The sequence below is a fragment of the Hippoglossus hippoglossus genome, chromosome 16, assembly GCF_009819705.1.
Source record: "Hippoglossus hippoglossus isolate fHipHip1 chromosome 16, fHipHip1.pri, whole genome shotgun sequence".
NCBI lineage: Eukaryota > Metazoa > Chordata > Actinopteri > Pleuronectiformes > Pleuronectidae > Hippoglossus > Hippoglossus hippoglossus.
The window spans coordinates 22,324,906-22,352,561 of NC_047166.1; the positions used below are offsets into that span (position 1 = coordinate 22,324,906).

At 42.1% G+C, this 27,656-nt stretch overlaps 1 protein-coding gene across 1 annotated transcript in view; it reads left to right on the forward strand.

Moving 5' to 3' along the window:
- The window catches only part of znf407 (zinc finger protein 407), a 150,054-nt gene extending 123,517 nt beyond the window's left edge, over window positions 1–26,537 (forward strand). Inside the window, exon 10 of the mRNA XM_034611392.1 lies at window positions 24,978–26,537. Coding sequence (XP_034467283.1) covers window positions 24,978–25,837 — 860 coding nt within the window. The 3' untranslated portion in view covers window positions 25,838–26,537. The remainder of the gene's footprint in view (window positions 1–24,977) is intronic.
- The last annotated feature ends 1,119 nt before the right edge of the window (window positions 26,538–27,656 follow it).

Here is a 27,656-nt window from a genome sequence, read left to right on the forward strand (position 1 = left end):
TGTAAACTATGATACAAATAGTTTCTCTGCTCACTCGCTAACCCTCCCTCCCTGACTTCAGTCCTGCCAGTATCAGTTTTACTGGTGCCGTGCATCTTGTCAGGGTTTCAGAGGGCAGTGTCCTGTACAGGAGTCATATCTGTTATTCTACCCTGATGCAGTAGCCAGCATGAATTCAGCTGCATGCGGTTTGTTTATTGCGTACAGCAGCAGAGTTTGTTTGTGGCCGGCTGTCACAGCGTCCGGCCCGTTGTGATGAAAGACACTTGGACCTTCCCATCCATTTCACATTTGCTCCAATCAATTATTCAACAGGACAGCCAATTAAAAATGAGGGAGAGCGGTCAGGGTCTCGCCCCCCGAAGGCCGCCACTAGACAACTCTCTCCGTGAATAATTGGTGCAATTAATTTAGCATTGAGCAATAAAGGAGTTCTCACTCTCCTCTCTCCCTCTATTTCTCTCTCTCTCTCTTTCTCCCCATATACTGCAGAAGCTCTGAAAACACCAGTCATTACAGACACACATCACAGCAACACACACACTGCAGCAGTAGTTAAGCAGAACATTCAGGAGCTGTTGTATAACAAGCAGGGATGCAGGTGAGGCCAGAGCTGCCAATTGAAATCTTTTTATTTGGATTAGTCATTGGCAGAATTATAAGAAACCTGTTAATGGGTAATTGTATTGAGTAGAGAATATTCTGTTATGACTAAAAAGACAGAAGTGAAAAAATGATGTGTTTTTTGATAATGTTGGTGGACGTTTTCATTTGTAATGATCACCAGCTGGAGGTGATGCTCTATCTAGCTTGTTATTTCCCAGCTATATCACTGGATATGTAGTTACACACACTAACAAAAACACAGCTGTGCCCTCTGGGACACACACACACACACATTCTTGGGACGCAGCAGGAGAGAATGTAAGCTAGGTTTAAGGACCTTTGCTCAGACCATAAATTATTGCACCACAAAGGAATTATTCTATTTACTTGATTCTATACATCTCTCCATCTTATTGTCCCTTATCTGCAATTATGTTTAATTTGCTGCTGCTGTCGCAAGATGGTGCCTGTACCAGTAATGGCAACCACTGCAAGCTCGCACACACACACACATGTACTTCTCTCTATGGTTGTGAGGGCACTCATTGACATAATGCATTCCCTAGCCCCTTACCCTAACCTTAACCTTCCAAATTAAGGGCCTAACCCTAACCTAAACCTAATTCTAACTCTAACTCTAACCCTAAAACCAAGTCTTAACCCTCAAACAGCCCATTGAATTTGTGAGGACCAGTCAAAATGTCCTCACAACTTAAAAATGTCCTCACAGTCATGGTATTGAACCAAAATTGGCCCTCATAACTATAGATAGACATGCGCACACACACATATAAGAGAGAAGCCTCAGGAGGAGGAGGGTAACAGTGACCGCTAAATTCCACAATAGTTTTGATTTATTCAATCACAACAAAAGTATTATGACAGACCAAACACTCCCCTCAATCCCCAGCTTCTTCTTCTTCCTGCCCCCCCTCCCTTTCTATCATCCTCTGTATTGATCAATCTCCCACTCCTCGTATAACCCCCTCCCCCTCCTTCTCCTCCTCCTCCTCCTCCTCCACCACCACCACCACCACCCACCTCCACGAACAACCCCCCGCCCACCTCTTTTGATAGCCGGATTGACAGTTGAGTAATTTCACTGTCAGTGCTGACTGACGCATGGTAATGGGAAGACGTTTCAGAGCGGCATTACAACACAAAATAATTTCCAATTTACCGCTCATCAAAAGCACCCTCACACACACACAAAAAAAAAAACGAGAGCAAGGAAGGGATGGCTGGAGACTGAGGGAGGAAAGAAGGGAGGAGGAGGAGGAGAGGGGAAACACAACAGTGGATTTATGGCTTCAATTACTGATATTTCACATTTAGTTTAAAGCGACATGTTTTTGTAATGTGACAGGCTTCACTGGATTTGAAAACCTCTTCAGACCTCTCCACTCTCCTCGTCCTCTGTTTTCTTTCTCCCCCCCCACCACCCATTTCTCTCCCTTCTTGCTGTGTAGATAATAAAAGGCTGAATCAAGGAAAGGGGGGTTGAGGAAGAGAGTGATAGCTGTGACTCCTGAGCCTCTTTAGAGAGCCAAGGAGGGAGAGAGACGAGGCTTGGAGCTTTGATGTAGATAGATTTGACTGTAACCCACCTCATCATTTACCAGCCTGGGCCTCAATCTCTACTCCACCTGCCACTGGTGGGATTTACAACTGTACCTCACTCATCATTGATGGACTTAAACTACACCATGACGGTCATTGGTGGGTTTCAGGTTTTTTTTCCCTCCCTTGTTACTAGCGGGTTGGCAGTTGTAGTATACATCTCCTCGGATAATATAGGCTCTGGTTTTGTGCGGATGCGGAGGTGCAGTGGTCTTCTGTTATATTATGGCATTTTGTCATTTTGTCATGCACAGCTTTTGGAGGAGAAGTTTGATTTCGGTATCACAACTGCATTTCTATGCTGCTGACCTGGTCTGAGGCAATGGCCGGCAAACGTGGTCTTAAACCAACCGTGGGTATGATTTTTTAATACAAATATTTGTTTTCTCACTTATACTTTTACATCTAAATTAACAAAAAAATTAAATGTTGCTGTCATTATGCCAAGAAAACAGAATAAATGAATTTCTAAAGTTTTGCCAGCATCTCTCCTCCACAATGCCTACAAGTCTACATGAAGTGCGTTATCAAAGTGGAATTGTGCACACAGCCATTCTCTTCTATCTTCTATCTGCCAAACACACAAACCTGTATTTAGCATTCCACGTATCTCCTGGTTTATATATATTATTACACAGTATAGCAGAGTATTTGTAATGAAATGTATCATCCTCCAAATGGACACAGTTCACTTAGTTTCATTAAAAAGTTTACTTTTCTGCGGTTTTTGAATGATTTTCTTTAGTGATGTCATTTTTTTCACATATTGTTTATCGGTTATTATAGAGGCTTGTTAAGCAACCGACACTTCAGACCTTCAGAAGTTCACAACTTTACAGGACTTTTAATTCTATTCAAGCATATCCTGTAAAGTTTCCTATCTGCAAATGTGTTCCTGGATCAGTGGGATTCCAAATAAACATAAATGTCCTTATTTACAGAAAAGAATGAAAAACAATACTATTCGCCCTTGGCAGGATGTTTGGGCATTTGAGAACTCATCTCTGACTTTCAGCTCTGCATCTCCCAGACAAGTGTCTTATTAACCGTCCTCTCCATTACCAAACTGTGAGCAACTAACAGTGAGTGAGCTCTATTTTTAAGGGGAATCAGAGGAACCGAAGTGATTGGCCTAGGTTATTACCAGTCCCTAACACACCCACTCATTAGGTTATGATTTACTCTGTTTCTATGTGCACCCTTAGTGCACCATGCTCCCACTGTACTGTGTAACTTGTTGACTGCAACTTGAAGTCAAGTGCCTCTTATTTTCTAACATGGTAAATTAAAGCAGTATCTTGCAGATAAATATTTTGTTTGAAGCCAAGAGAAGACCAAAACAAATACTTGACAACCGGGAGCCTGAAAGTCATTTTCTCAATTTCAAAATCACAGCCAACCTACAAACTGATATTTCGTATTCTGATATTCATGTCCACATTTGAATGTTCCTCAGTTGTTTTTCAAAGGCATTTAATTGTATCATGAGTGGAATTAAAGCCCTGCTTATTGTATTAAAGACAAGTGGAATAAATGGTAGCGATAATAGACTTGAGTCAAATAGCTTTTATTTCAGCTGGTTGTACTATTTAGTTAGGTGTCAGTCACTGGGAAGTACACTAAATTTTATTTCAAATCTAACATCTTTCATTGTGTTTTCAATCAAAGCCCCTCTCCTTTTTTACTAAAGTACATTAAAATAAATGATTTTGTATCATGCAGCCATCTGACCCAGGTTCTTACTGTCTTGATGGCCTCAAGTTTTCCTCTCATATTAAATTACTCTTCCCTCTGAGAAAACTGTCTTCATTCTTTGTCACTGAGATATCTTCTTTCTGAAACCCTTGTTACTCTGTCGGCTCCCCAGGCCTTAAAAAGAAATGTTACACAGTAGGAAATGTGATCAGTAGGTAGTAGTTTTAACTAATTCCATTTCTATGGATTGTTTGATTGTTATCGGTAAATAACATTGTCGTTCATCATCATGTATTGTTTTAAAACTTATAGAAAGATGAGGAACATCAGATCCAAAGAGAGAATCTGGTTTTAAGAAGCACTGTAAATGCTGCATTCCTCACTGTACACACACACCGTTACTTCTCTCAATCCACCTCATCAGTGTTTCTTTCCCAACTGAACCACTCTGCCCCCGCTTTCACCTGTGTCTTTTTATGCCAAACTCATTCACATAAACAGGTACATGACTCCCCTCCCACGGCGCTCTCCAGGCACTTGCACTGTTTGCATATATGAATGCGTATGTGTGTGTGTGTGTGTGTGTTTACTGTAACCCCCCACTCCACAATCTGCCCTCTACCCAGCTGTTAGTGGTGTCGCAGCAGAGATTGATAAGTTGACGCTAAAAGCTCTTTGTTTGAGGAGCCTCCCGGAGTGAGACAAAAACACCACCTGCTTGCTGCAGCGATATGAGAACACACACACATACTGTGCACACATGTCACTCAGTGCAGAACATCTGACAGTGCAGGCGGCGTTCGACTCAAACTTCACAGCAGCCTACAATTTGCATTATATGATCTTATGCTCAACTAGGCTTTAATACTAAAACAAGTTGCAGATTTGTTAACGGAGATGATGATAGACATGTCAAATTCCATATTTCTTTATCAGATTATCACTTCACATGTGGCAAATCAGACAATTATCACCATTAAATGAACACTGTGAGAATAGGTCACTAATTAGTATGAATCTAGGGGCTAGCTAGTTAGCCAAATTTAAGCTAGCTCTGATTCTAGATTATACATATACTGTAGATGATGATGATGATGATGCATCAAATTATGCAAGATACGTTTAAAATGATTCCTTTGTGAGTGTGTATCCTTGTGTCACTGGATTTCAAAGTGTTTACAACAAAGCAGCTAGACACAGGTGCTTAGCCACTACTACCTAAACAAACCTACTGTCATCTGCCTCTCACTAACTTTTCTGCAACACAAGCGTGTAGATGAATGTATATGCTTGATTAAGTAAAGAAATAAAAACAACAAAAGCCATATTTTTAAAATCACGATTGTGAGCCTGCTGGCCTATTAGACTACAACCATACTTCTATGTTTACTTTTGAAAATAGTGTTTTTACAACTAAAACGATCTTTATCCACACAAGTGTTTTTGTTCCAAATCAGTTTTAATCTCGGTCCATACTAACACGCCTGAAAATACGTATCACATGACCACTCACGTACACTGGGCATGCACATGCAGGTGTACACAGGAAGCATTTGGTTGTTAGCTGCAGAACGAGCTATAGGCTACAAATGAGAAGCAGTGATGGCCAAAATTAAGAGCAGAGACTTCTTCTCTTGGAAGCAACACTTGTAATTGATTGTCCATGTTGTGTTTTACAATGGTAAGCGAGGCTAATACTAATTGTTTTCTACTGGAAGGGGGTCGTGTGATATGAGCCTGATTGATCAGCAAAGGCTACTTAGTGGAAAACCCCATCAGCAAGCGATTTTGAGTGTTTACGTCACAGTTTTCATACATTTCTGTGAACACACGTAGTAGTATGGATGTAGCCTTAGAGAGGAGTGGCAAAAATGTATTTCTATTGCACTTCTGTCCGTCCTGGGAGAGGGATCCCTCACATGTGGCTCTCTCTGAGGTTTCTACGTTTTTTTGCCCCTGTTAATAGGGTTTTTTAGTAGTATTTTTGTTACTCTTGTAGAGGGTTAAGGACAGAGGATGTCGCAACTTGTTAAGCCCTATGAGGCAAATTGTGATTTGTGAATATGGGCTATACAAACAAAATGTGATTGATTGATTCAAAATTCACACAATAGAAACCCAACTTTAGGGGAATTGGCCAAGAGAGAACTTCTGAGGTCATCCTATGTTTTGTTGTCAAGCTACAATGATGTTGGCTCGTCTGTCAATAAATCCTACTTTGTTCCCTTTCACAGCAAGTCTACATAAAGTTCTTTAGAATTGTTTAAGTATATTATAGTTGTATGCAAGTGTTCTAAGTGGGTTTTCTGCCTACACCAAGGGAGGTCCAAATTACTGCTCTGGGAATAAGGTCAGTGGATATAAATTCAGAAAAAAAGATTGGTGGTTAAGCTCAAACAAGGCTCTTTTTGCTTTAACTCCCACATTGTTAGCTATGATGTGCAGTATGTGGTCCAATGAGATGGCATTTGTTATAACTAGTGGAGTTGCCTTTCTGTACTACAGCACTTCTGGCCTTTGGAGAGCATTTCTACCACAACCCTCTGCTGTTAATGCCACACCGCAAAAGAAACACACACATACACACACACACACACACACACACACACACACACACACACACACACACACACTTACATCACTGTCTCTCCATTAGTCTTCACATGTGACGCTGCCAACAGCTGTTACTGTACATGTATGTTCAGCGCACTTTGTAAGTGTGCATATATGTGTGTGTGCATACTGCATATGTGTGTATGTGCGTGTGTGTAGGTGCCATATGTCTCTTTCCCCAGATACAGCTTCATATCAGCTCCATAAAGCAAAGAAACGGAGCCAAAAGACTAACAGTCACCCACTGTACACTGCAGTCACTGTACACATGCCATTTACACAAGCAGTCAGTAACTGAGGAAAACAAGATACCTACCAGAGAGAGGAATATGGTTGAAAAAAAAGAAAAGAAAAAAAAGTAGAAAGGTTTTTATGCATGCATGTGTGATCCCGTGTGGTTTCTCTAGTTCTGGACCGTGACACTTTATCCGTCCTCTATTAGAATCCCTGTATCCAAACTTGTGGTATTCAATCATTTTGATTAAAAGCCGCGGTCTCTAACAGAAGTGTTGGGAGTGGAGCTGCACGGCGGCCCGCCACGTTTGAGAATTCATATATTTTCATAAACTTTTAACAATGTCAATGAGACACGTCTTCAATCTTTGGCCGCGCGACGGTGGGGCATTCAATCTTTCTTTAGCTTTTCGACAGAAAATTTGAATACGAGTGCGGTGTTATTAATGTGACAGTTCATATGGAGGGCTTCATGGGGGGATTTGTGAGTTTTTTTTATTAGTTTTGGAGACACTTGAAGCAGGGAGAGGAGGAAAGGGGAAGAAACACGCTCTATTAGGTCAAATACAGCTGGAGGGGCCTTCTCCACGTTCCCAGCTAGCAGTGATGTGAACATTTTAATTTTGCACGCCCAATTAACAACACTAACTAACCAGGGACATTCATTTCTGCTGTGGCTTCAATATTAGAAAAAAACAAATACAATCTTTGTCCTGTCCATCTCTTATTTATTTATCATTTTGTTTTGCATCCCACCACCCCACTTTTTTTTATTATTTGTTTTCCAGTCAAATCAATATTGCTCTAATGCTGATTTATTCAGGGGCATACCTATCTCTGCTCTGATTCAGTTTGAACTGCTTGGTTCAGGGATGTATCAGTATACCGTGCAATCACCAAAACTGATTTTTCCACTCGAGTGGGTTAATCTGACCAAAACTAACTTTCTAATCTTTTTACCAATAAAATAAAAGTCTGTTTTTTTCTTTTTGCACAAACTCAAATGCTCAGGTTTATTTGAAAGTGACCCTCCAGTGAGTGAGTGACTGGAGCAGGATGACTTTGAGTGTATCACATTTGGATTAATAGGAAGTTAAATTTAGCCGGATGCAGTGCACTGCATCTGATTGCCCTTGATGCCGTAAAGAGCAAACCCTGGCTAATATGAAATGGTTCGTCAATGCCAGATCAATGTGTACATCTTAAATGAACGCACGCTGGCTACATAATCCGTAACAGTAGGTAGGGTACAGCAGCACAGCACTGTATTGAGTGTCTGTTGTCTTTGACACATCTTTGGTGTCATGGGTGGTGCCACAAAGGCGCCTGAGAAACAGACCAGTCCCCATTCATATAGCTTTTATTACCATTCTCTGGTTACATGCCATAATAACGCAGGGCACTTTATCAGCATTAACTTCACTGGAGGAGATATCCATCTGTCAATATGCAAACCCTACATATTGACCATGCTCATATTTATTGGATGTCCACGTGCTTGTTTTTTCTATTGTGTTATTTGTTTGTACCCATATCCAATTGTGTGCACGTGCAGCTTCCTGTGTGTGTATATACATTTTGTTTGTGTATTAGGATTCCAAACCTTGGCAATAGATATATTTCTATTTGTTGAAATGCACTCAAACACTTGAGAGTTATTCTTACCCGTATGATATTGATTAAAATGCATTACAGTCACTTAGAGTTAAAGGGTTGGCCCACCCAAATCACAAAAAATCATATCATATCACTTACTGTTGGTGGAATCCACCGACACAGATATAAAGTTATTCATCTTCCACCCAAACACCATTGAGGTGAGTTTAATTTTATTTGTGGTCCTCACAGGATTCAAGCAATATTTTCAATTTTAAAAGACACAGCATGTCATACCACACAGAATATTGTTCCACCGTCCACTTTTATTTCACCTCCTCTGTGTGAGGAGTGCTGTGAAGCTTGGTGAATCAATATCACCGAGCTCATAGAACCCTATTTTGCAAAGATGCATATAAGAAAAACAGACTTTAACAGGACAATGTTCAAATATAAAACATATATAAAATATAATTTTTCAAGACAGTGAGCAGCACAAACAATAATGCATTAATTTTCATTGTTCAGTTCTTAAAGATGGATGTATAAGAACCTGAACAAATTAAATCAAACTTCCTTTAGTCAACTGTTATATGTTTAAATATGTTACATGTTTTTATTGAAAGGCCAGTATCAACCCCCTGTAACCCCTGTGTTTATTTTCACCTGCACCGGAGCATCATGTTTTTTTTTCTTCAGTACTGTGTTGTGGACATGTTCCAGTTAGCTGCACACTGTCTCGCACACAGCCCGTGTAATGCTTTTTTGGTTGACTTGCGGACCCTCCCCTGCTCTGAGCTGAGTTTCTCCCACTCTCGCCTGCGTATCATCGGCCTGTTGTCAGGAGAATGGATGGAGTCCGTCCCCCCCAGTGAAAACCTGGCCAGACACAGAGCGCTAACCCACTGGATAACAGATAGACACAGACACCCCACATCCCTTTTGGGGATTTGAAAGGGGGGTTTGTCTGTCTGTGTGTGTTTTGTGCCTGTGTGTGTATATGTGTGTGTGTGTGTGTGTTCGAAGAGCGATTCTGTGGTCGTTTGTAACCCTGGCACTCTCATAGCACCTGCTGCCCAACCCAGGCAGCCTCGTAATGATGCAGACTGATGATGTTAATAAGAAGAGGTGCCCCCCTTGGCTACAGAGCTCAGGCAGGACACACATGCCCACCTAATCCACACACACACATAGATGACATACATGCACAAATATGCATACATGAGCTAACGCAAATCGAAATAAGCAAATGTACATTTAACCTTTTTGTAATGTGCAGTAATCACACCGTCCCTCCGTGCGCACACATCCAGTACATTACATCCTCGATTCTTCAGGAAGCCTCTGTTTCTTCTCTTCGAGGTGGGAGGCTGCTGAGCTGAGAAACACTACCTCCCTATCTGTACAGAGATACAGAAATAATAATGGAAATAAAAATGTGTTGGTGCGTGTGGTGAAAATCTTTCCGCTGGAAGGAAGAAAAGGGAATTATCACATACAGTGATGTCTTCATACATGTAGCAATACTCTGTCTCTTTTTATTTAAGAGATAAACATCAGTAATTGGTGGTTGATGCACGGGTTCCAGGCTGCAGCTGCTACAGGTACATACTGTACATACAACCATTCTCTTTTAATCTGTGTGCGCCATTTGCTTTCACATGATTGGAATGTTTGTTTGCGGTCCTGAGAACTTAATCTCTATTCTCCATCATGATGCTACACTGTAGTAAAAGCTGGCTGGAGCCCAGCTAGTACAGGTTGGTAGTTACTTTATGACTCCCTCTGCAGTGTCCTCTTTTTTATTTTGTCTCACAATCCGAAAGAATTGATGGAGTTGCTGTCTTTATTCCAGCAATGTCAGCACCGCACACACACACTTTCACTCTCTCTTTCTCTCTCTCTCTTTCCCCCCTCACGAGGTAAACATATTTTGCAGAAAAGCTGACGAAGAGCTTGTTTTAACAACCTCAAGGTCAGCAAGTCAAAGCCTGCAGTTGTCACGGCAGCCTCGCTGTGTATCGGTGGCCTCTGTGTGCACGTGTGGCATCTCCATGGCAGATTTATACCTCACCGTGCACCTTCAATAATTCAATAACAGCGCTTGCGTCTCCTTCCCAGCTCTCAGTGTCATTATAGAACAGGGCTAAATGCCACCAGGCAGAGTCCATCTCTCTGTCTGTGTGTCTCCGCCGCTAGAGCCCCCACAGCACACACAACGTTCCCACACATCCAGAAAGACACTGTGGTGCACTCCTCTGCTGCCCCACTTTCAGCTGTGCTCCCGCAGCTTAGTAGGATATCTCATGTTGCAAACGCTGGAATAAGCCTGCTTCATTTGCCATATTAGCAACCATGTTAATTACCAGCCACATACTGGTCATTTTGATGGAACCCGTCCCCTCTGTTTCCCTCCTACACTAACGATACTGTGTGGTGACCGCAATTTCATTCAGCCATGATGAGCATCAAAATCAGTCAGTTCTGCTGTTCCCTCACCTCTTTTATGGCCTGTCGATGGCTCCTCCCTGCGGTGCGGGGCTGTTTTAACCCCCCTGACCTGTCTCCTAGCCCTGCTTAGCTGTATCCTGGACATCCGTGACTCCTCTGGTATTACGGAGCTCCTTCAATCTCTCCCATCGATCCAGCTCCCCCTCTGTTGCTATGTGCTTCAACCTCTCTCTGACCCATCCTCTACTGCCTCATAGTCCTGTCTAGTAATGTGCCCCGCGCAGTGCCCTCCTCGTTCATGCCTATATGTGTGTGTATGTGCACGCATCTGTGTGTCCGCCACTGACCTGAGTGATGAGTGGTGACCCTCTGGCTGGCGCCTGGCGTCCTCCTCACTCCTATTGATTAGATCTGAGGTTTCATACAGTAGCCGCCTCACGTGACTCTGTCATTTACTGTCTCTCCACTGTCTCCGACCTGTCTTGCACACAGACACACACACACACACATCACGCACGCACGCACATTCATTCAGTCACTTATGAAGTACACGTGTAAGTGATGAGCTTCTTCTCATCTGCGCTAATGAATGTAAAAGGGGTTAAAGTGCCAGATTCCATATTGCATGTATGAAAATACAGACACCCAGGAAAATGAGTTTAATTAAGAGACAACAGATGCAGCATGCTAACTGCTTGTATCATTTAGCTTTTAGCTCCAGAATGAGTCAGCAGCAGAGCAAAGTGTGAGCGGGGATCACAGAGAAAATGGGGATACAGCTGTCAATGTTAATGCTCATCTTAGAGTCTGATTGGAATTGAACGAGTGCGATTTGTGAGTCTTTCATTTCGCGACGTGCCAGGTTGTTTCCTGCCCTCACAGCCTTTAGTAAACAGAATCCTCAGAAAAGCTAGACCTTTACGTGTGTGTGCGTGTGTCCGTGTGTGTGCGTGTGTGCGACTCTTCCACTCAGTCTTTGCCACAGTAATGCTCAGGTTAAGTGTAGTTGCAGGCTATTATACATCATTAGGGTAAGTAAGGCTCAGGCAGCGCGGCAAGAGAAATGGGCTCTTTCAAATGCTTCATTCCTCACCGGCCACGGCTGAAATAGAACCTGACGTCACACACACACACACACACACACACTCTCATGGGCACTTGTATACAGGCACAACCTGCTACATGGAGAAAGCAGCTAGCCACTTATACAGTCAGCCAGTCACAAATCACCCTGTCAATCAGCTGGTTTATAGAGGCTAAAGTCTCCTGATCACTGTTAGTCAGTCAGTCCTGCCTGCCACTCACCTGCCACAGCGGAAATTAAAGCATCCTTAATGGATCGACATGAGTGTTTTATTGCGTTTACACATTTTATGATGCATGTTAACACCAGCCACACTGGATTTAAGTTGCTGTAATTTCTTCCAACCACTTCAATTAGAGTCAGGCTGGTGGATGGGTGAGAGATAGAGACCCAGTCTGATAGATAAGAAGCAGTTTATGTGCTTTATTGTGACATCAATTCATAATTAATTAGTTCAAATAAATTATGTATTCATTTGTCATTATTATTACTTCAAGTCTTAGTTAAATTCATTTTTGATCCAAACTTTTCTGTTGTGTCAAGAAAAAAAAGGAGGGGGAAAATAAATAATTCTGGTATGAAATGTTCATATTCAGAGAAAATAAAAACTGAACACTAAAAGCAGATGTCATGCACAAACATGCAGTGTTTTCCAGAGATACTTTTTTTTAGGTAGAAGTTTGTTAGAAAAGAGTGAAATGTTCTCTGTCATCTTTCTTTGGGCTTGTTTTATTTCCCATGCAGAGGGGTACAGTGGTGTCCTCTGCCCAGCGAACAGACCTCCAGCTGGGTTCAAAGACAGAGGCTGGCTGGGTGGCAGAGCCAGCAACATGGAGGTGATAGATGAAGGGGGGCAGGAAAAAGACTAATTGTTCTCATTATAGAACAAATAAAAATCAATACCTCTCAATGTGAGGGGGAGGTGGTAGTGGTCTTGAAGGGCACTGTACTTATTGCATAGGAGTGGATTTTGCTGGAATTACAAGCGGTGGCGAAGGCGCAGTGGAACCGATCACATTTGAATGCTAATTCCGATAAAAGACAGTTAGATTAATAGATGTGGCGGTCCAGTGCTGGTCGTTCCCAACATAAAAGCAGTGGGGGTGTTTGAGATTGAAGTCCTGAATGCAATTAAATGAGAAAACATATGGCAAAAAAGGGAAGATATTTCCCCAATTCTTTCAAATTAAAGCCGGAAATTTCATTACCAGGGGGGCATATTTTACACAGGCAATTACAAGGTTAATACATCTTCAACATCCCCCTTAAAGTCCTCATATATTTGTTCAGGGATTTTGTTCTTGTATTTTAGTTTAATTGGATATGCAGAGGCTATGCACTACACACACACACATACACACACACACACAAATGCAATAGATTCTTATACATTAATTCCATGGAGGTTCAGTTTTGCCGTAACCAAAAAACCACACGTATGACCCCTAACCAATATTGTAACCTTCACTTAACCACTACTCTAATCCCAGCATTGATTTTAACTGTTAAACTGATTTTAACCCTAAAATCACTATGACAACCAGCCACAATTTCTACATTCCCCCAAGCGTCCTCACAAGTATGACCAAGCCAAAGTGCAAATACACACCCTCTCACACACATTTATTAGAAGAGAGCAGTAGCATACTTACTTAGCAAAGTGTGTGTGTGAGTTTGTGTGTGCATGCATGCCTGCATGCTCTAGTCTGGTTTCTCTCTGACAAAGATGTTGGCATTGTGTGCATGTTTCTGAATGTGAGTGCATGCATGCTCTATTAACTGTATGTGTGTATTTATGGGTGTATGGGGGGTATAAGAAGTGGAGCTTCTTCACATGCAGCAGAAAAAATCACTTACACAAAAAGTTTACACAAAAAAGTAAAGTTGTAAAATTTACTAAGCTCTAAAGATTTTTAAAAGAAATAATCAAGTATGAAAGTCAAACACAAATTAAAAGAAAGCAAAGAAAATGAATTAAATAAAATGAGATATTAGAATCTAATGTTTGTTTTCAGAGTGCAGTTTTGAGATTATGTTTTGATAAAAGGCTTAAAAAACAAATCTGGTTTGTACTGTTACATGTTGATGCCAATCTCCTCCGAGTTTCCTCCCTGTCAGGTTGTTTTCCTCTGATGTAGTCTGTCTTACAGCCGCATAGACACCACACTGTATGATAGAAATTCAACAGTAAAGCAAATTGGCAGAGCCACAGAGGGCGGATCAACAGTGAGAAGACAAGCTGGGAAGGAGGCGGAGAGCAGAGGAGGCAGTGTGAAAGATAGAGAGCGAGCGAGATGGAGATGATGATGGAAAGAGAGAGAGGCTGTGGTGGTTTATATAACATCTCCAGGATGGTCTTTGGCATGCGTCAGGGGGCTGAGCCATCAATCACTCCATCTGTGTAAAATCACGAGCTGACTCCAATATTGCTAAATATTTATACTGTCACATACACACAGGCGTGCAGATGAAAAGAGCCATTCATTAGGGCCTTCTCAGGCCTGTCAGCCTGAAGATGGAGATTAGAGAAGCAACCTCCCACCGCGCCTGGCTCTCTTCTCACCGAGCTTCTCAGCCCTATATATAGAGCCATCAGGGCGATAAATATCTCCAGCATGCCTCTGTTAGGTAAATACCCAGTAAATATGGCAGGGAGGATCGGAGACTAAGCTAAACAGACCTGTGTGTCTGTGCGTGTGTGTGTTGTGTACAAGTGTGAGTCTCCTAACAGGGAACAATAGGGACTTGTCATGCTATATTCTGTTTGGATACACTACGCTGATAGCCAGGCTTTGATTTGGTTGGCGTTCAGGATGTTGCAGTAGATGTAAAGTTGAGTAACTTTCTCAGCTGATGATAACAAACCAAACAAGCAGGAACACAATGAAGAAGAGAAACTTGAGTACAACCTTAAGAAAGAATTACTCATATCAAAGTAAAGGTATCAATTGTGTCAAGATCACTTGTTAATTTTTATTTGAACAAACTTACTTAATTTTTGTGCTACTAACTGAAGTGATTTTGTTGTTCGTCCAGAAATTTTCTTTTTTCAGTGTATAAAACCAAAATTTATTCTATTTTCAGCAAACATTTACTATATTGTGAGAATTTTCTCCCTTTTCGAAATCAGTCATCTTAACACACCTTGGTTTGGCAGTGCTAACTTTAATGTGTATGCTGAGGTATATGCATAATGCAGTGTTTGTGGAGCTTAACACAGCTTGACCTCTGCTCTCTCCCCTTTATGGAAGTGCAACACTGAATTGCTGGAATCCCTCTTTAATGTGTTGCATTGCCATCGATGTGTAGTTGGTCCACAGAGTAACTTTAGCTTGATAGATGAGCAGAGAGAAAAGAAATCTGAACCAAATAGCTCTGCTGATTGCATATACAGTAAACAACAAAACCCCTGAGTACATCCCTGCTCACTGTCACTAAAATGTTGAGTAATTAAAAATGCTGCCCAATTAATGCAACAGAATTTATTTTTAACCAAATCAAATGCCAGTTAATAAGAAAAATCTAAACGTTTGACTAATCAAACAACCATAAAAGATATTAAAGTCACTGCACCCAACATTTAAGATAATCCTTTATTAGTCCCACTATGGGGAAAACCAGCAGCAGGAAAAGCAGACACTCAGTAAAAGTAATAACACAAGATATATAAACACAAATAAATATATATCAATAGAAAATAATATATATATAATGTAAACAGAATACCATTTAACAAAATTGCACCTATATGACATTGAAATTGCAAAGATATAAAATGAATATTGCATAGTTAAATGAGTTAAAATCCTGAGTAAGATATTAGGTGGATATGTTCTATTGTGTATGTTCATCTTTACTGTAATTGATGGATTCAATCCTCTAAGAAAGAGATGATTCCTCTCTTACACAACCCTATGGAGAGATGTTCACAGTTCTTCACGAACAACTGTTTACTGCTGCTGTTCTGCTTTGGCTCTGCCTTCCATACGCCAAAGGTCTTCTGTTGGATTCAAGTCCAATGATCAATGTCATGTTGGTAAATTCCTCTCCTGTCTAGCTTCTTGGTAATGGGAGTCATCTTTTCATTCTGTTGTTGGATAAAAGCCTGTATTCATAGTGCCAAATATAAATTCCATCACCCCTTAAACCTTTTGCAGTCACGCAGCCTCGGTATCAGCACACTCCCGCCTCTGTGTTTCACAAACGGAACTGTGCATTCACTGTGTTAGTCCTGGATAGGTCCACACCAAACATGCCGGACGCCATCTGATACAAACTAATTTATTTTGGTTTCATCTGACCAAGACAGTGCTGCCAATATCCATCGGGCTTTCTTTCATGTTCTTTGGCAAAGTGAAATCTCGCAGTTTTGTGGAGTTTGTTGAAAATGTTCTTCTTAGACGCCATCTGTAAAGTTGGACTTCACACGTCCTACACATGGTCTGATCAGTCAGTGAAACATCAAAATCCACAGACAAATCCTGCGCCAAGTTACACTTAAACGTATGTTTTCCAATTTAAGATGGAGTAAGAAGCTAATTGTGCATTGTGTGCCACTGGGGCTGTACTGCGCCTTTTTTATAGCTCCTAACCACAACTGCAACTACCTTGTGTTCAGTCGCCTATTACTGCTCTTGTACCTTGTCCCATCTTTATGAATTGTCACATCTTGGTCTCTTACTTGTTAAAGCAATTTTAGGGCCATGTTACAGTAGACATAACCCAGGCCAAAAATTATGCCAAAGATACCAGCCAGTCAAAGCATGGTAAAATGAAAGAGGAGGCAGAGGTAACTTACGAACCTGGTGTGTGTTCATCTGGTTGTGGATTTTACTTTCCAAGCATTTCTCTTTATTATTGCATTGATAGGTAGCATGGTACGACTGTTGTTGTTATGACAATCTACTGGCACCAAGTCTCAGGCATGCCCATTGTGAAGCTTTAACGCAACACATACATATGAGTCCACTGTAAATGTTGTCCGACACCATCAGGATACAGACAGTTTCATTTAACCAACCATTTATAACCAACAAACCAGATCATTGTTGATCAATAAATGGAGAACCTCCTCCACAGATTATATGTGAATAGAAGTAATTATAACAGTTCAAAAGTCTTTGGATAAAGAAGACATTTCCTCAATGATGACTGAAGTCAGACTTGGCGTTCAATGCCTCTGTGTTCCAGTTTTTAAGCTTCTCAACTGACATCTTTCATATCATTCTGCTTCTGTCTCTTTATTCTTTGTTTATTCTCTTTATCCATTGACCCAATCCAGTCCACACTCTCTTCATGTCTCCACCCAGTTGTTAGAAATTCTGAAGCATGCCATTGTGTTGCGAGCACTCATTTCATCCGCCTTGACGGACCTCAGATCACTGCGCGGGCCAGGCTTTGGCAACAAAAAGACATCAGCAACATCATCTTCACACTGTAATTACGAAAATGGGGGGAAATTTCATTTTGATTAGCGAAAGAGCTTTTATTCTCAAACTCACATCCATAATTAATCATTAAATCATGGGAGAGTGAGTGAGAGGGATAGACGGGGAGGGGGTGGGGCAGTGAAAGGAGGATGGAGGGATGGACGGAGGGAGGGATGTAGCAGTGGAGAGAAAGGAAAAGGGCATGTAATTATCTGCAGAAGTTCGACATCCCCTGTAAATCCACGGAGCTGCCTGACGTCGCTAATTAAAGAAGCAATCAAAGGTCCACCTCCAGAGATTTTGAGAGAAAGAGAGGGGGAAGAAAACAGGCCAGCGAGAGAGAGAGAGAGAGAAGGCCTAATGGGGAGAATGAGACAGGGGGAATATGAGGAAGGAAGAGTGTTGTGATCTTTGTTATTGTTTCATATGTCAACCTCTCCTCTTGGATGATTGGATGAGGCTCACGCATGCCTCCTCCCTCCTCCCTCTATTCCATCCCTTTTTTTTCCCTTTACTTGCATCTGGCCATCACACTGTGATCATTTCTGACCTTCGTCTGAGAAGCGCAAATAGCTGCTGTGATTTACAGCATCAGGGAAATAAGCGGCACTCCAACCAAAAGTAATACATTAGTCATATCTGGTTAGACATTTGTAAAGTTGAAATGATGCATCTTCTGATGCTTTTCTAGGACGCATAATCGGTGATGTAAGCCGCAGTCGTCAGGTGTTTCAGGCCTTTCAGCATCAGACGCCCTCTCACTGGCAGCCCTGCTCAGGCGGATCAGGCCACACTTTGTGCAGCTGTAACAACCTCCCACGTGTTTGCTCGTTTTTTTTATCCTTAGCCAACCAGATAAATTCTCAGCAACCTGTGTGTTGTGGAAGGAGACCATTGATCTTTAGTTGTCATTAAATGTCCAATGTGTGTTTTCTGTCTGTACCGTTTCTCTATTGTTAACCAATTGGTTTCTGCCATGAAATTAAAACCTGTGTCCTCTTTTTAAGCAGTGTGAATGCATCCACTATTGTTAAGTCTAGGCTACATCAGATGATGCTTGTGTTATTATTTCATGCAAATTTGCTAATTAATACTATTTATTATTAGTAGAAAGTATTATAAGTATTTAAGTTTTTACCATGCTGTTACTACCCTGATTGCCAGAAGAGAGAATACGATGCTCAGGATGAAAGAATGAAACAAGATGGTTTCCCCAATTTAGTTTTTTCCACTTCACCTTTGGTTTCTCTCTCAGTTTCTCCCTCCCTGTTTTTCTCCCTCTCTGGGGGCACAGACCTGGGGGACACGAGGTAGATAGAGTTAGTGTGGACCAGATTATACTCACACTGGGTCATCCTCTGTCAGCAGAAAAAGAGCTGAGAGCAGGACACCTACCTGTGTTTCCTCTGACCACTGCTACAACTGTGTGTGTGTGTGTGTGTGTGTGTGTGTGTGTGTGTGTGTGTGTGTGTGTGTGTGTGTGTGTGTGTGTGTGTGTGTGTGTGAGAGAGAGAGATTATATTAACTCTTAATGACAACCAATTATAGTTTTCTGTTTTGTTTCAGCATCAAATATATTTTTGTTGCAATGATACAAGAGAAAAAACACATTTGGATATTTTCCCTTAATAAACACACACACGTGATTATGTGAGGCTGTGCGGACATTAATATCTGTATTGTCTTGAAAAGTACTAAAATAGCTGTAGGGTAAGTTATTTACGTATCAAGCAACAAAATACTTGATATTCTTCTGTATTATTATTTTTCCTTCCCCAGATAATCTTCCCGTTGTCATTGCAAACATTGTCTGGCAACCATGTCTCTGCTTTTACATGTTTCCTTGACTTGCAAAGAAAGGACGTGTAGAACAACACATTATGAGCGATGTTTAAGACTTGAAGCTTTCCTGCCAGCCCCAACTCTCCTCCCAGAGTGGGTGGCTCTTAAGAAACAAAGTAAAGAGACTAAAACACTTCACCGCCGAAAACATAAAATGAATAATTTCCTGTGTAGCAGAGGATTTTTGCAAAAACAGGCTTTGTGACTGTATTAAGTATTGTGTTTCAAACATGGTCATTTGTGTGATAATGTTATCTTAAAGATATTCACTCTTTTCTTCAACTTGTGTTTCAAGTCACTGGTGGATTAATATTGGCCGTCAGAGTCACTGTATCAGTGTAACAGGCCCTCTGTCAGTCTGTGGCCTCATTCTCTTCTGTTTATTCGTCCTTGGGGTGTGTTCAGTGTGTCTTCATCTCTCTCGCTCTGTCCTGTCCACCCGGTGTCAATCTGGCTGCTGTATAATTGGTTGTTTTTTGGTCGGCTGGCCTGTCCTCCATGGCGTTGATTCATGGCGTTTGTAAAGGTGACAGTAGCGGCTGTCCGTACCAGACAAAGTAGAGCCATCACCAGGCAGACCTCAGCTGACCTGCGAGTTTGTGCGCACACACTGGCACGCACGCGGACACACACATACACGCATAGGAAACACATGCAGCTGTGCCTGAGGCCTCACCGGGGAGGAGAGGGAGGCAGATAAGGTCATCGTGTCCACGGCTTGACCGCCTCCTCAAATAGACACATACAGATGGGTGATTGTCTCTTTTGTTGTAATGGATTGAAATCAAAATTAAAATTGAATACATTTTATACACTTTATGCATCTAAATACTGTTTGCAGTCACATTCACATACACTTCACATACAGTATAGCTCTTGGCCTTTATATAACATGTAAAGGAATTAGCCTAGGCACAAAAAACTCTATGTAGACACCCTGCAGGAATATGTAAAGAAAGTCACATACACATACAAGTAAATTGTAAAAAAAAACATAAACCGTATACGTTTATAATACATATGATAAGCACTTTCTTAAAAGAATAAATATATTTTACAAGTAAACGATCCATGGAATCATTGAAGCAACATTAAAAGTAGCAAAGTAAAGAAAAACAATCTAAATATCGCCTAATAAAAATGCACATAAATGTATATACACAGAGATATTGTAAACACCTAAAAACATGTAGGAGCACACAATCACACACCAGGCTCCCATATGCAGGCCATTCCCAGTGACCTGGATACACCCTGAACTGACACTTTATCTACTTAGCAGTGTCACCTTCAAAAGCCTGCACCACTGACACACACACAGATCACCTCATGTGTAAAAATCCCCCCACAAATAACAGCCATATGTGTGTCAGGTTTAGGGGTCTCCATCAAGCGCTTTTTAAGGCGCTGGCTTCGTATCTATAATTGAAGGTAATCGGCTGGTAAAGGGATTGTAAAGGGTTTCATGCTGTAGTTCAGAACTGATCAGGCGCTGTGGCTGTTTCATGGTTCTGACCTTGTATAAGCATGTTTGTTTTTTTTATCCTTTCTTCTGTTATGGTTTGATACAGTATAATTGACTTTGCTTGCTGTTGTGTCTATCCACACTGATTTCTTTGTCTTTTAGAGTGTGTGCGGTTTTTTGTGCGACTATGCTTATGAGAACAAATGAGGGTTTGTAGTGGTGTATATTTAGATTGATACTGGGGTTGAATTTCGTTTCAGGGATTAGAGAATGAATACAATCGGTGAAAGGTCCACACAAGTATAATAAGACGTCTGGGTGAGCGAGCTGGCCTGATTACATGTGCATGTGCAAGTGAGCTTACATTCACAGCGAGCTGACCTGTGTTACAGCAAGTGTAATTGATTGTGTGTGTGCTGGTGTCTCGGTGTTAAGGTTAATTTCTCTAACTGCTGGTAAGTGCTGTCTGACCGCTCCCCTGGCGGCCTCTCCGAGCTGAAGTAATGCCACTTAGAGGCCCCGGGCCCCTACCACCGGCCAGTCCATTGATTCACTGATCAATAATTGCATCTGTACCGTACACTGAGCAGGGAGACTCCCGCTCTGACCCGACACTAGCACAAACACACCAGCTGGGCCGAGGCACAGAGTCACACCACACGGACGGTCATCAAACTACAGTCCAGGGAACACCTAAGGGTTCATTAATTAGGATTTATCCCATTTGGAGAATAGATTCACTCCCATCACTGCAATGCTCCCGTACAGTCCAGTCATACAGACGCAGGAATTAGAACAGTCTCAACTACCGTTGCATCTTTGCCATGTGCATAAAGAATAACCAGGTAGATTTTAGGACCACACAGTTTTGTTATTGTATGAGGAATAGTAGAGGCCAATTTTTCCCAAAAGATCTTATCACAATCTTTTAAAAGGCACAATCCCGAGCCATGATCTGGATTGCGGTTGTTCTTCGTAATTTTGAAATGCACCTTTGACTCAGCTAATGAACTCATCTATTTCCACCATTGAAAACACAACATTGCATTAAAGACATAGGCAGATCATACCATGCATGTCTCATGTGGCTCCAGGGTTCCTGTGGCTTCTTAAAAAGTCTTAAATTGTCTTAAATTGACCATAAATGTGCTGTTCAATGTCATTCTCCTGTGTTTATAACACATCGCTCTGGTCCTTTCACACTTTGTCTCTTCTTTCCCTAGAAATGCTAACTACCAATAGCATAATAGTAAAACATGCCCCTGTCGAATGTTCAAATCTGTGCATCAAATTATTATTCAGTAAGTTCATATAAAAAGTAAAATTCCCTCTACATACACTATGCCCTCTGTACAAGTTTATGTTAGTCACTGTTTCAGTTCTCCAGTCAGACTTTGGATAAGACGTTCCTATCATCTGGAAATCAAAATGACATCACCGCGCGTCTCCGCATCCTTTTCTTCCTCCTGTTGTTTTATTCCTCTCAGGGAGCCTCCATCTTGTTTCAGATCACAGGCAATAAAGCAGCCTGCCTCTCTCTCTCTCTCTCTAGCTATCTATCTCTCTCGTCGTCTCTCGCACTTCCTGTTAAAAGAATCAGTCAGTCAGAACACTGAAAACACATATTAAACAGGCATCAGCCTCTCGCCGGGGCCAAATCACGCTGTTCAAATGTTGTTCTTCCACCGGGAGCGCAGGACAACTGAAGAGATGGGATCTGCAACATTAACTTGATTCACGGCTGAGGCGACTGAGTGACACTCCATAAACCTCAGCGGGCCGTCGCTGGGCCCCGCCGACAGCACCCCATGGCTAATGTGACACACAGTGGCAACGCATAGCCCTACCACCCCCACAAGACACACACAAACATACATACACACGCGCGCACATAAGCAAGCACAACCAGGGACTCACATATACATACAAATATATATATAGAGCAGCACATATTGTATTGACACACACTAGTGAAGCCTGACCATAACATTCCACCCACATATTAAAACATACATACAACATAAATACAAAGACGCATTCGCACATGTTTGATACAAACTGGCAAAACTGATCTTTACCAAGCTGAATATACACACAGTCAGGAGGTCACACACTAGAATGCACGTTATCTCCAAACACACACACACACACACACACACACACACACACACACACACACACACACACAAGCAAACATGCATGTCTATAGTTGTGAGGACACTCATTGACATAATGCATACCCTAGCCCCTTATCCTAACCTTAACCGTCACAACCAAATGCCTTACCCTAACCTAAACCTAATTCTAACCCTAAACAGCCCATTGAATTTGTGAGGACCAGCCAAAATGTTCCCACAATGATGAACCAAAATTGGCCCTCATAACTATAGGTAGACATGTGTGCACACATGCAAACACACACACACACACACACACACACACACACACACACACACACACACACACACCAACACAAACAAACAGGTTTTATGGTAATGCAGCAGAGACTGCACAGCCATTGAGTTATGGTCCTCTGCAGAAGACCTCTCAGCTCGCAGCGTTTTGGGGTAGGCAGTTAGCATGGGCCCTGTAGCTCTGTGTAAACAGGTAACCTCCGCTGCTCGGAATGTCAACTTCCTCTGGTTGTGTTCATCCCTGCAGCCTCCCTCCACACACTAACTACTGTGCCTGTCACTTGAGATGCAGATGGAAGTGTATGAACTGAGATTTACTACACCAACTTGTTGCATTGGAACTGCGGAATCACAGTGATGTTTTTGGTAGTTTGCCTTTTAACATTTGCACATCCTTATTTCATACTTCACAGAGTGTAATACGCAGTAGAAATAAACATAGAGGTGTGTGTGTGTGTGTACCTTTTTTCCTGTCTTCATCAGATAACCAATGAAACCAAAATAAGAGCATGCCCTTAGAATTATTAACCTTTATCAATTTTCTTAATTAAGTTAACTTTGCTTCTGCAACTTGTATCTGTCCAGGTCTCAACAGTTTACTCTGTCGTTGGACATACTGTAAACAGATGAATTGTTTACTGTTTCCTCCGGTGCTACATGTACAAACATGTAAAACAAAAATGTAATTGTCCATTTGAGTGTGTATCTGAGCAGGATTGAGAGACTTACTGTCACTGGCCGGTGAGCTCTGCTTATTGTGAGAGTGAGAGTTAAAGTGAACACACCCCTGTGTTGGTTTGAGAGCGGGGCACAGCCGGGTCAGAGACTGTTTGCAGCACAGCTCTGACTTTCTGATCACAATGTCAACCTTGTGAAAGCAGGACATTAAATGTCAGAGGGAGATAGGAATATCAATGATTGATGAGTTTGTTCCTGTATGTACTGTGAGATCTGTGTGATCTTGTTGCTTCCCTTGAGGGTAAACCTCGCACTTCCCAATATGTCAACTTTTCTGGAAAAAAAGAAGCTGTTTTATTTCCTGAAAAGGTGATGTTTTGGAGAGAGTTGTTAGAATTTTGAAAGCTTTCATGTGTTGAAAGAGTTGTAGTATCTTCAAACTTTGAAGTACACACCTTAAAACTAAAACATTGCAAATTAATGTCAACATGCTCTTCCACTGACAGTAAAACATGTGTTTTCAGCTTTTTGTACAGTAAGTTCATGTGTGCCGAGTAGCCCAGGTGTGAAAAAAGTCCCCTCTTCACTGTCTCAAATTCCCATTTTTCTGCATAGATTAGCCTACAAGTGTCTGAGCCAGGCGCTGTTTAAACAATGGCATTTCTAACACTGTTCCTATCACCTTGGAAACGCCATGGCAACCTGTGATCTGAGAGGGCACAGTGTGGCTCAATTAGCACCAGTCGTATCTCACCACACTCTTCCGCCAGCCTAATATCTCCATATTCTGTCTCCTCTCATGCATTAGTGACAAAAATATGTGCAGTGTTATAACTTTTACATCAACTTAGTTTTCTATATGGCTTTTGTTTCCACATGGCAAGTTGAACAGTGGTGGTTACTGAGAGAACTAAGAGAGGAACATACAGCTTTGTGTGCCTGTTATAGCACTTCTCTGGGTCCTGGCTTTCTTTCCATTAAACAATTTTCCTCTGATATTCACATTTACTTATCTTCATTTGGCAGATCGACTTAAAACTGAGTTTAGAGGCTGTTCTATCTCATTTTAGCTCCTGTTGTCTGTTGTAAATCACACAATGAGTACAGGAAGCTGTCAGATGCTATGAGCTCCAAACTCTGCTCAGTTTTGGAATGATTTTATTCCATAGCAGTTTAAGAACTGAAAAAGTTTCCTTCAAATATCAAAAATGTGAAATCTCATGTGAAATGTGTTGCTATGTTTCCTATAGGTATTGTGTCCAAGTCCTTCGAGTGTCGTCTGAAGGGCCAGGGGGCCACATTCGTGGAGGCAGAGGACATGGGCTCTCCTGTGCACAGGAAGGGCTCATCAGACTTGTCCGCACACGATGAGCAAGTCCAGCAGGTCATCATCATCCAGGGCTACGGCGGCGGGGAGGTGGCCATCGACCAGGCCTTGGAGGAATCGGCTGCTGCCACCCTGCAGACGCTGGCCATGGCTGGCCAGGTGGCCGAGGTGCTGCACATCACCGAGGACGGACAAGTAATCGCCTCGGGAAGGGAAGTGGCATCTGGCGGGGCACACCTGGTGGGAGACAGCACCCAGTTTGTGGTGCTGGAGTCGGGCGAGGCCAGGGAGGAGTTGCAGGCCGTTGCCAGAGGAGGGTTGGCGGTTACAGCTGTGGGAAAAAGCCACATTGTTTCCGAGTCGTCCACAGCCCTGGACGCTCTGCTCAACGCTGTTAGCGAGATGGGCCATCAGGAAGCGCAAGGAGAGGAAACCGTCATTCACGAGGTCTTGAGCCCTGAGATAGGCGAGGCCGTGCAGAGCGAAGTGCAGGTGAAACAGGAGCAGAATGAGGTTCAGGTTATCGAGCAGAGCAGCCAGGCGCAGATGCAGGAGGTGCTGCAGCTGGCGGCGTCACAGATGATGAAGGAAGGTCTGACCCAAGTCATCGTCAATGACGAGGGCACTCACTACATTGTGACGGAGCTGGACAATTGCACCTTACAGGTGGAGGGAGCCGTGTATGGAGAGGCTGGGGCAGGTGAGGGGGAGGGGCAGCAGGCTACAGAAGAGATGGTGGTGTATTTGGACGGAGCGCCTCATAATTTAGTCCTGGAAGGATAGAAGAGAGAAATGAAGTCATGAAGGTAAAGATTAGTTATTTCACTTCCGTTTCCTGTTGAATCCTGATGAAGCCTGCGTTAGGCCCAATTGTTTGTCTGGGAATCGGTCTCTTCACTCTTCCTCTTCCCTCATTCCCTCTGATTTCACTCAGTTTGATTCTTTTCTACTCCTCTTTTCAGTTTTTTTACTCTCTTCTATTGGGCTATGCTAAACTCAGGTTAAACCTCCTTTTATTTAGAGGGTCAGTGAAGGACAGAGGCATTGGTGCTAAGTGACTGTATTAACAACTTTATTAATACCATGCAATGAAATTAATATATTTCTTCCTCCAATATTCTGGCTCACTTTAAATGAAAATGCATCTTCTGTAGAGAGTAAAGAGTCTTCGTGACGCATTTGTGTTTCATCATCTCAAATTTGATTTTGCTGTTATAGAGTTTTGCTCATGTGTCCTTTGCCTGTTCTGTTGATTAATTTGTCTTGTTTCCCTTCCATTCTTTGTAGCGATTAGTGTAATGTCAGTTACAAACCAATAATTGGATGGATTTTGAAGAATTCTCCAAACAGATTTTGTAGATGCTTTATGTGTGACAAAATAGAACCAATAAGGATCCATTTCAGCTTTTTTTTTAACACGTTATCTTTTGAAAAACCTCTAAAAACATTCATGAAGTTTGTCACAATAAAGATTGCACCTAATTTTTAACAACTGTGTCCAGATTTTATAATAAAAGTATTTGCCTTTATTGTCACAATTCCGCATCAACACCACGGTTACATGTACAGAACAGCGCCATCATACAAGCAACATGCACATACATGCTTCAACTGATGGCTCCCATCATGCCTTCTGATCACCAACACGATCATTATCATCAACATTATCATTATCGTCGTCATGATCACCATCATCCTAATCGTCGTCCTCTCTTCTCTCCCCCCATCAGGCCCATTCTGCTCATTGTGTACAACACACTCATCCTTTTCCCCCCCAGCAGTATTCAGCACTAGAGGGAGAATCAATATTCATTTAGGCCCCTGCACAGGCCTGGTTTCTGATGGAGTGAGTGGGAGAGCAGTATGACGGCTGCAAACACAATGGCCAACCGCTGAAAGTAGAGAGAGAAAGCACTCATACACACTGAGGGCATCAAAAGATCATCCCTTTAACACACACACACACACACGCAGCATACGCAGAGTGAGAAGGTAGGCTGGGAGAGAAAGTAGTGGAGGAGTGGGCAGGGAGAACTGAGAGGATTACAGATGGGTGTTGAGAGAGGTGAGGCCAGAGAGAAGTGAAAGAGCAGTGAAATCCACAGCCACACAGAGGGAAGGGAGCCTGTAATTTCACATAACACCCGTCTGCCTTTGAGCCTGTCTTTGTCTCCTGCTCCCAGCCTCATGTTGCATTTAGAAACTCACACAGTCTATTCAGCAAAGATAGGTGCGTTTAACAGTGGTCACGTTTTGTGTGTGAGCTTCCATACGGGTCTGTGAGCGACAGCCAAAGTTTTGTTAACACCCACTGAGTGTGAAAACCACTTCAGTAAATGCAATAACATTTAAATGTTTGTAGAATTGACAGCCAGTGACAAAACACAGATATTTTATGCGCGATGATGGGATGGTTTAAATATATACAAATAATAATAATAATAATAATAATATATATAATACATTTGATTATACATTTCTTTGCATTTATTAAGTTAGTGCTCTCTGGCCTTTTTTGGCTTGAGACCCTTCCGAGCTGACAGACTACTTGTGAGTAAAAATCCGAGGAGATCCCCAGTTTCAGAAATACTACGATCCTGCC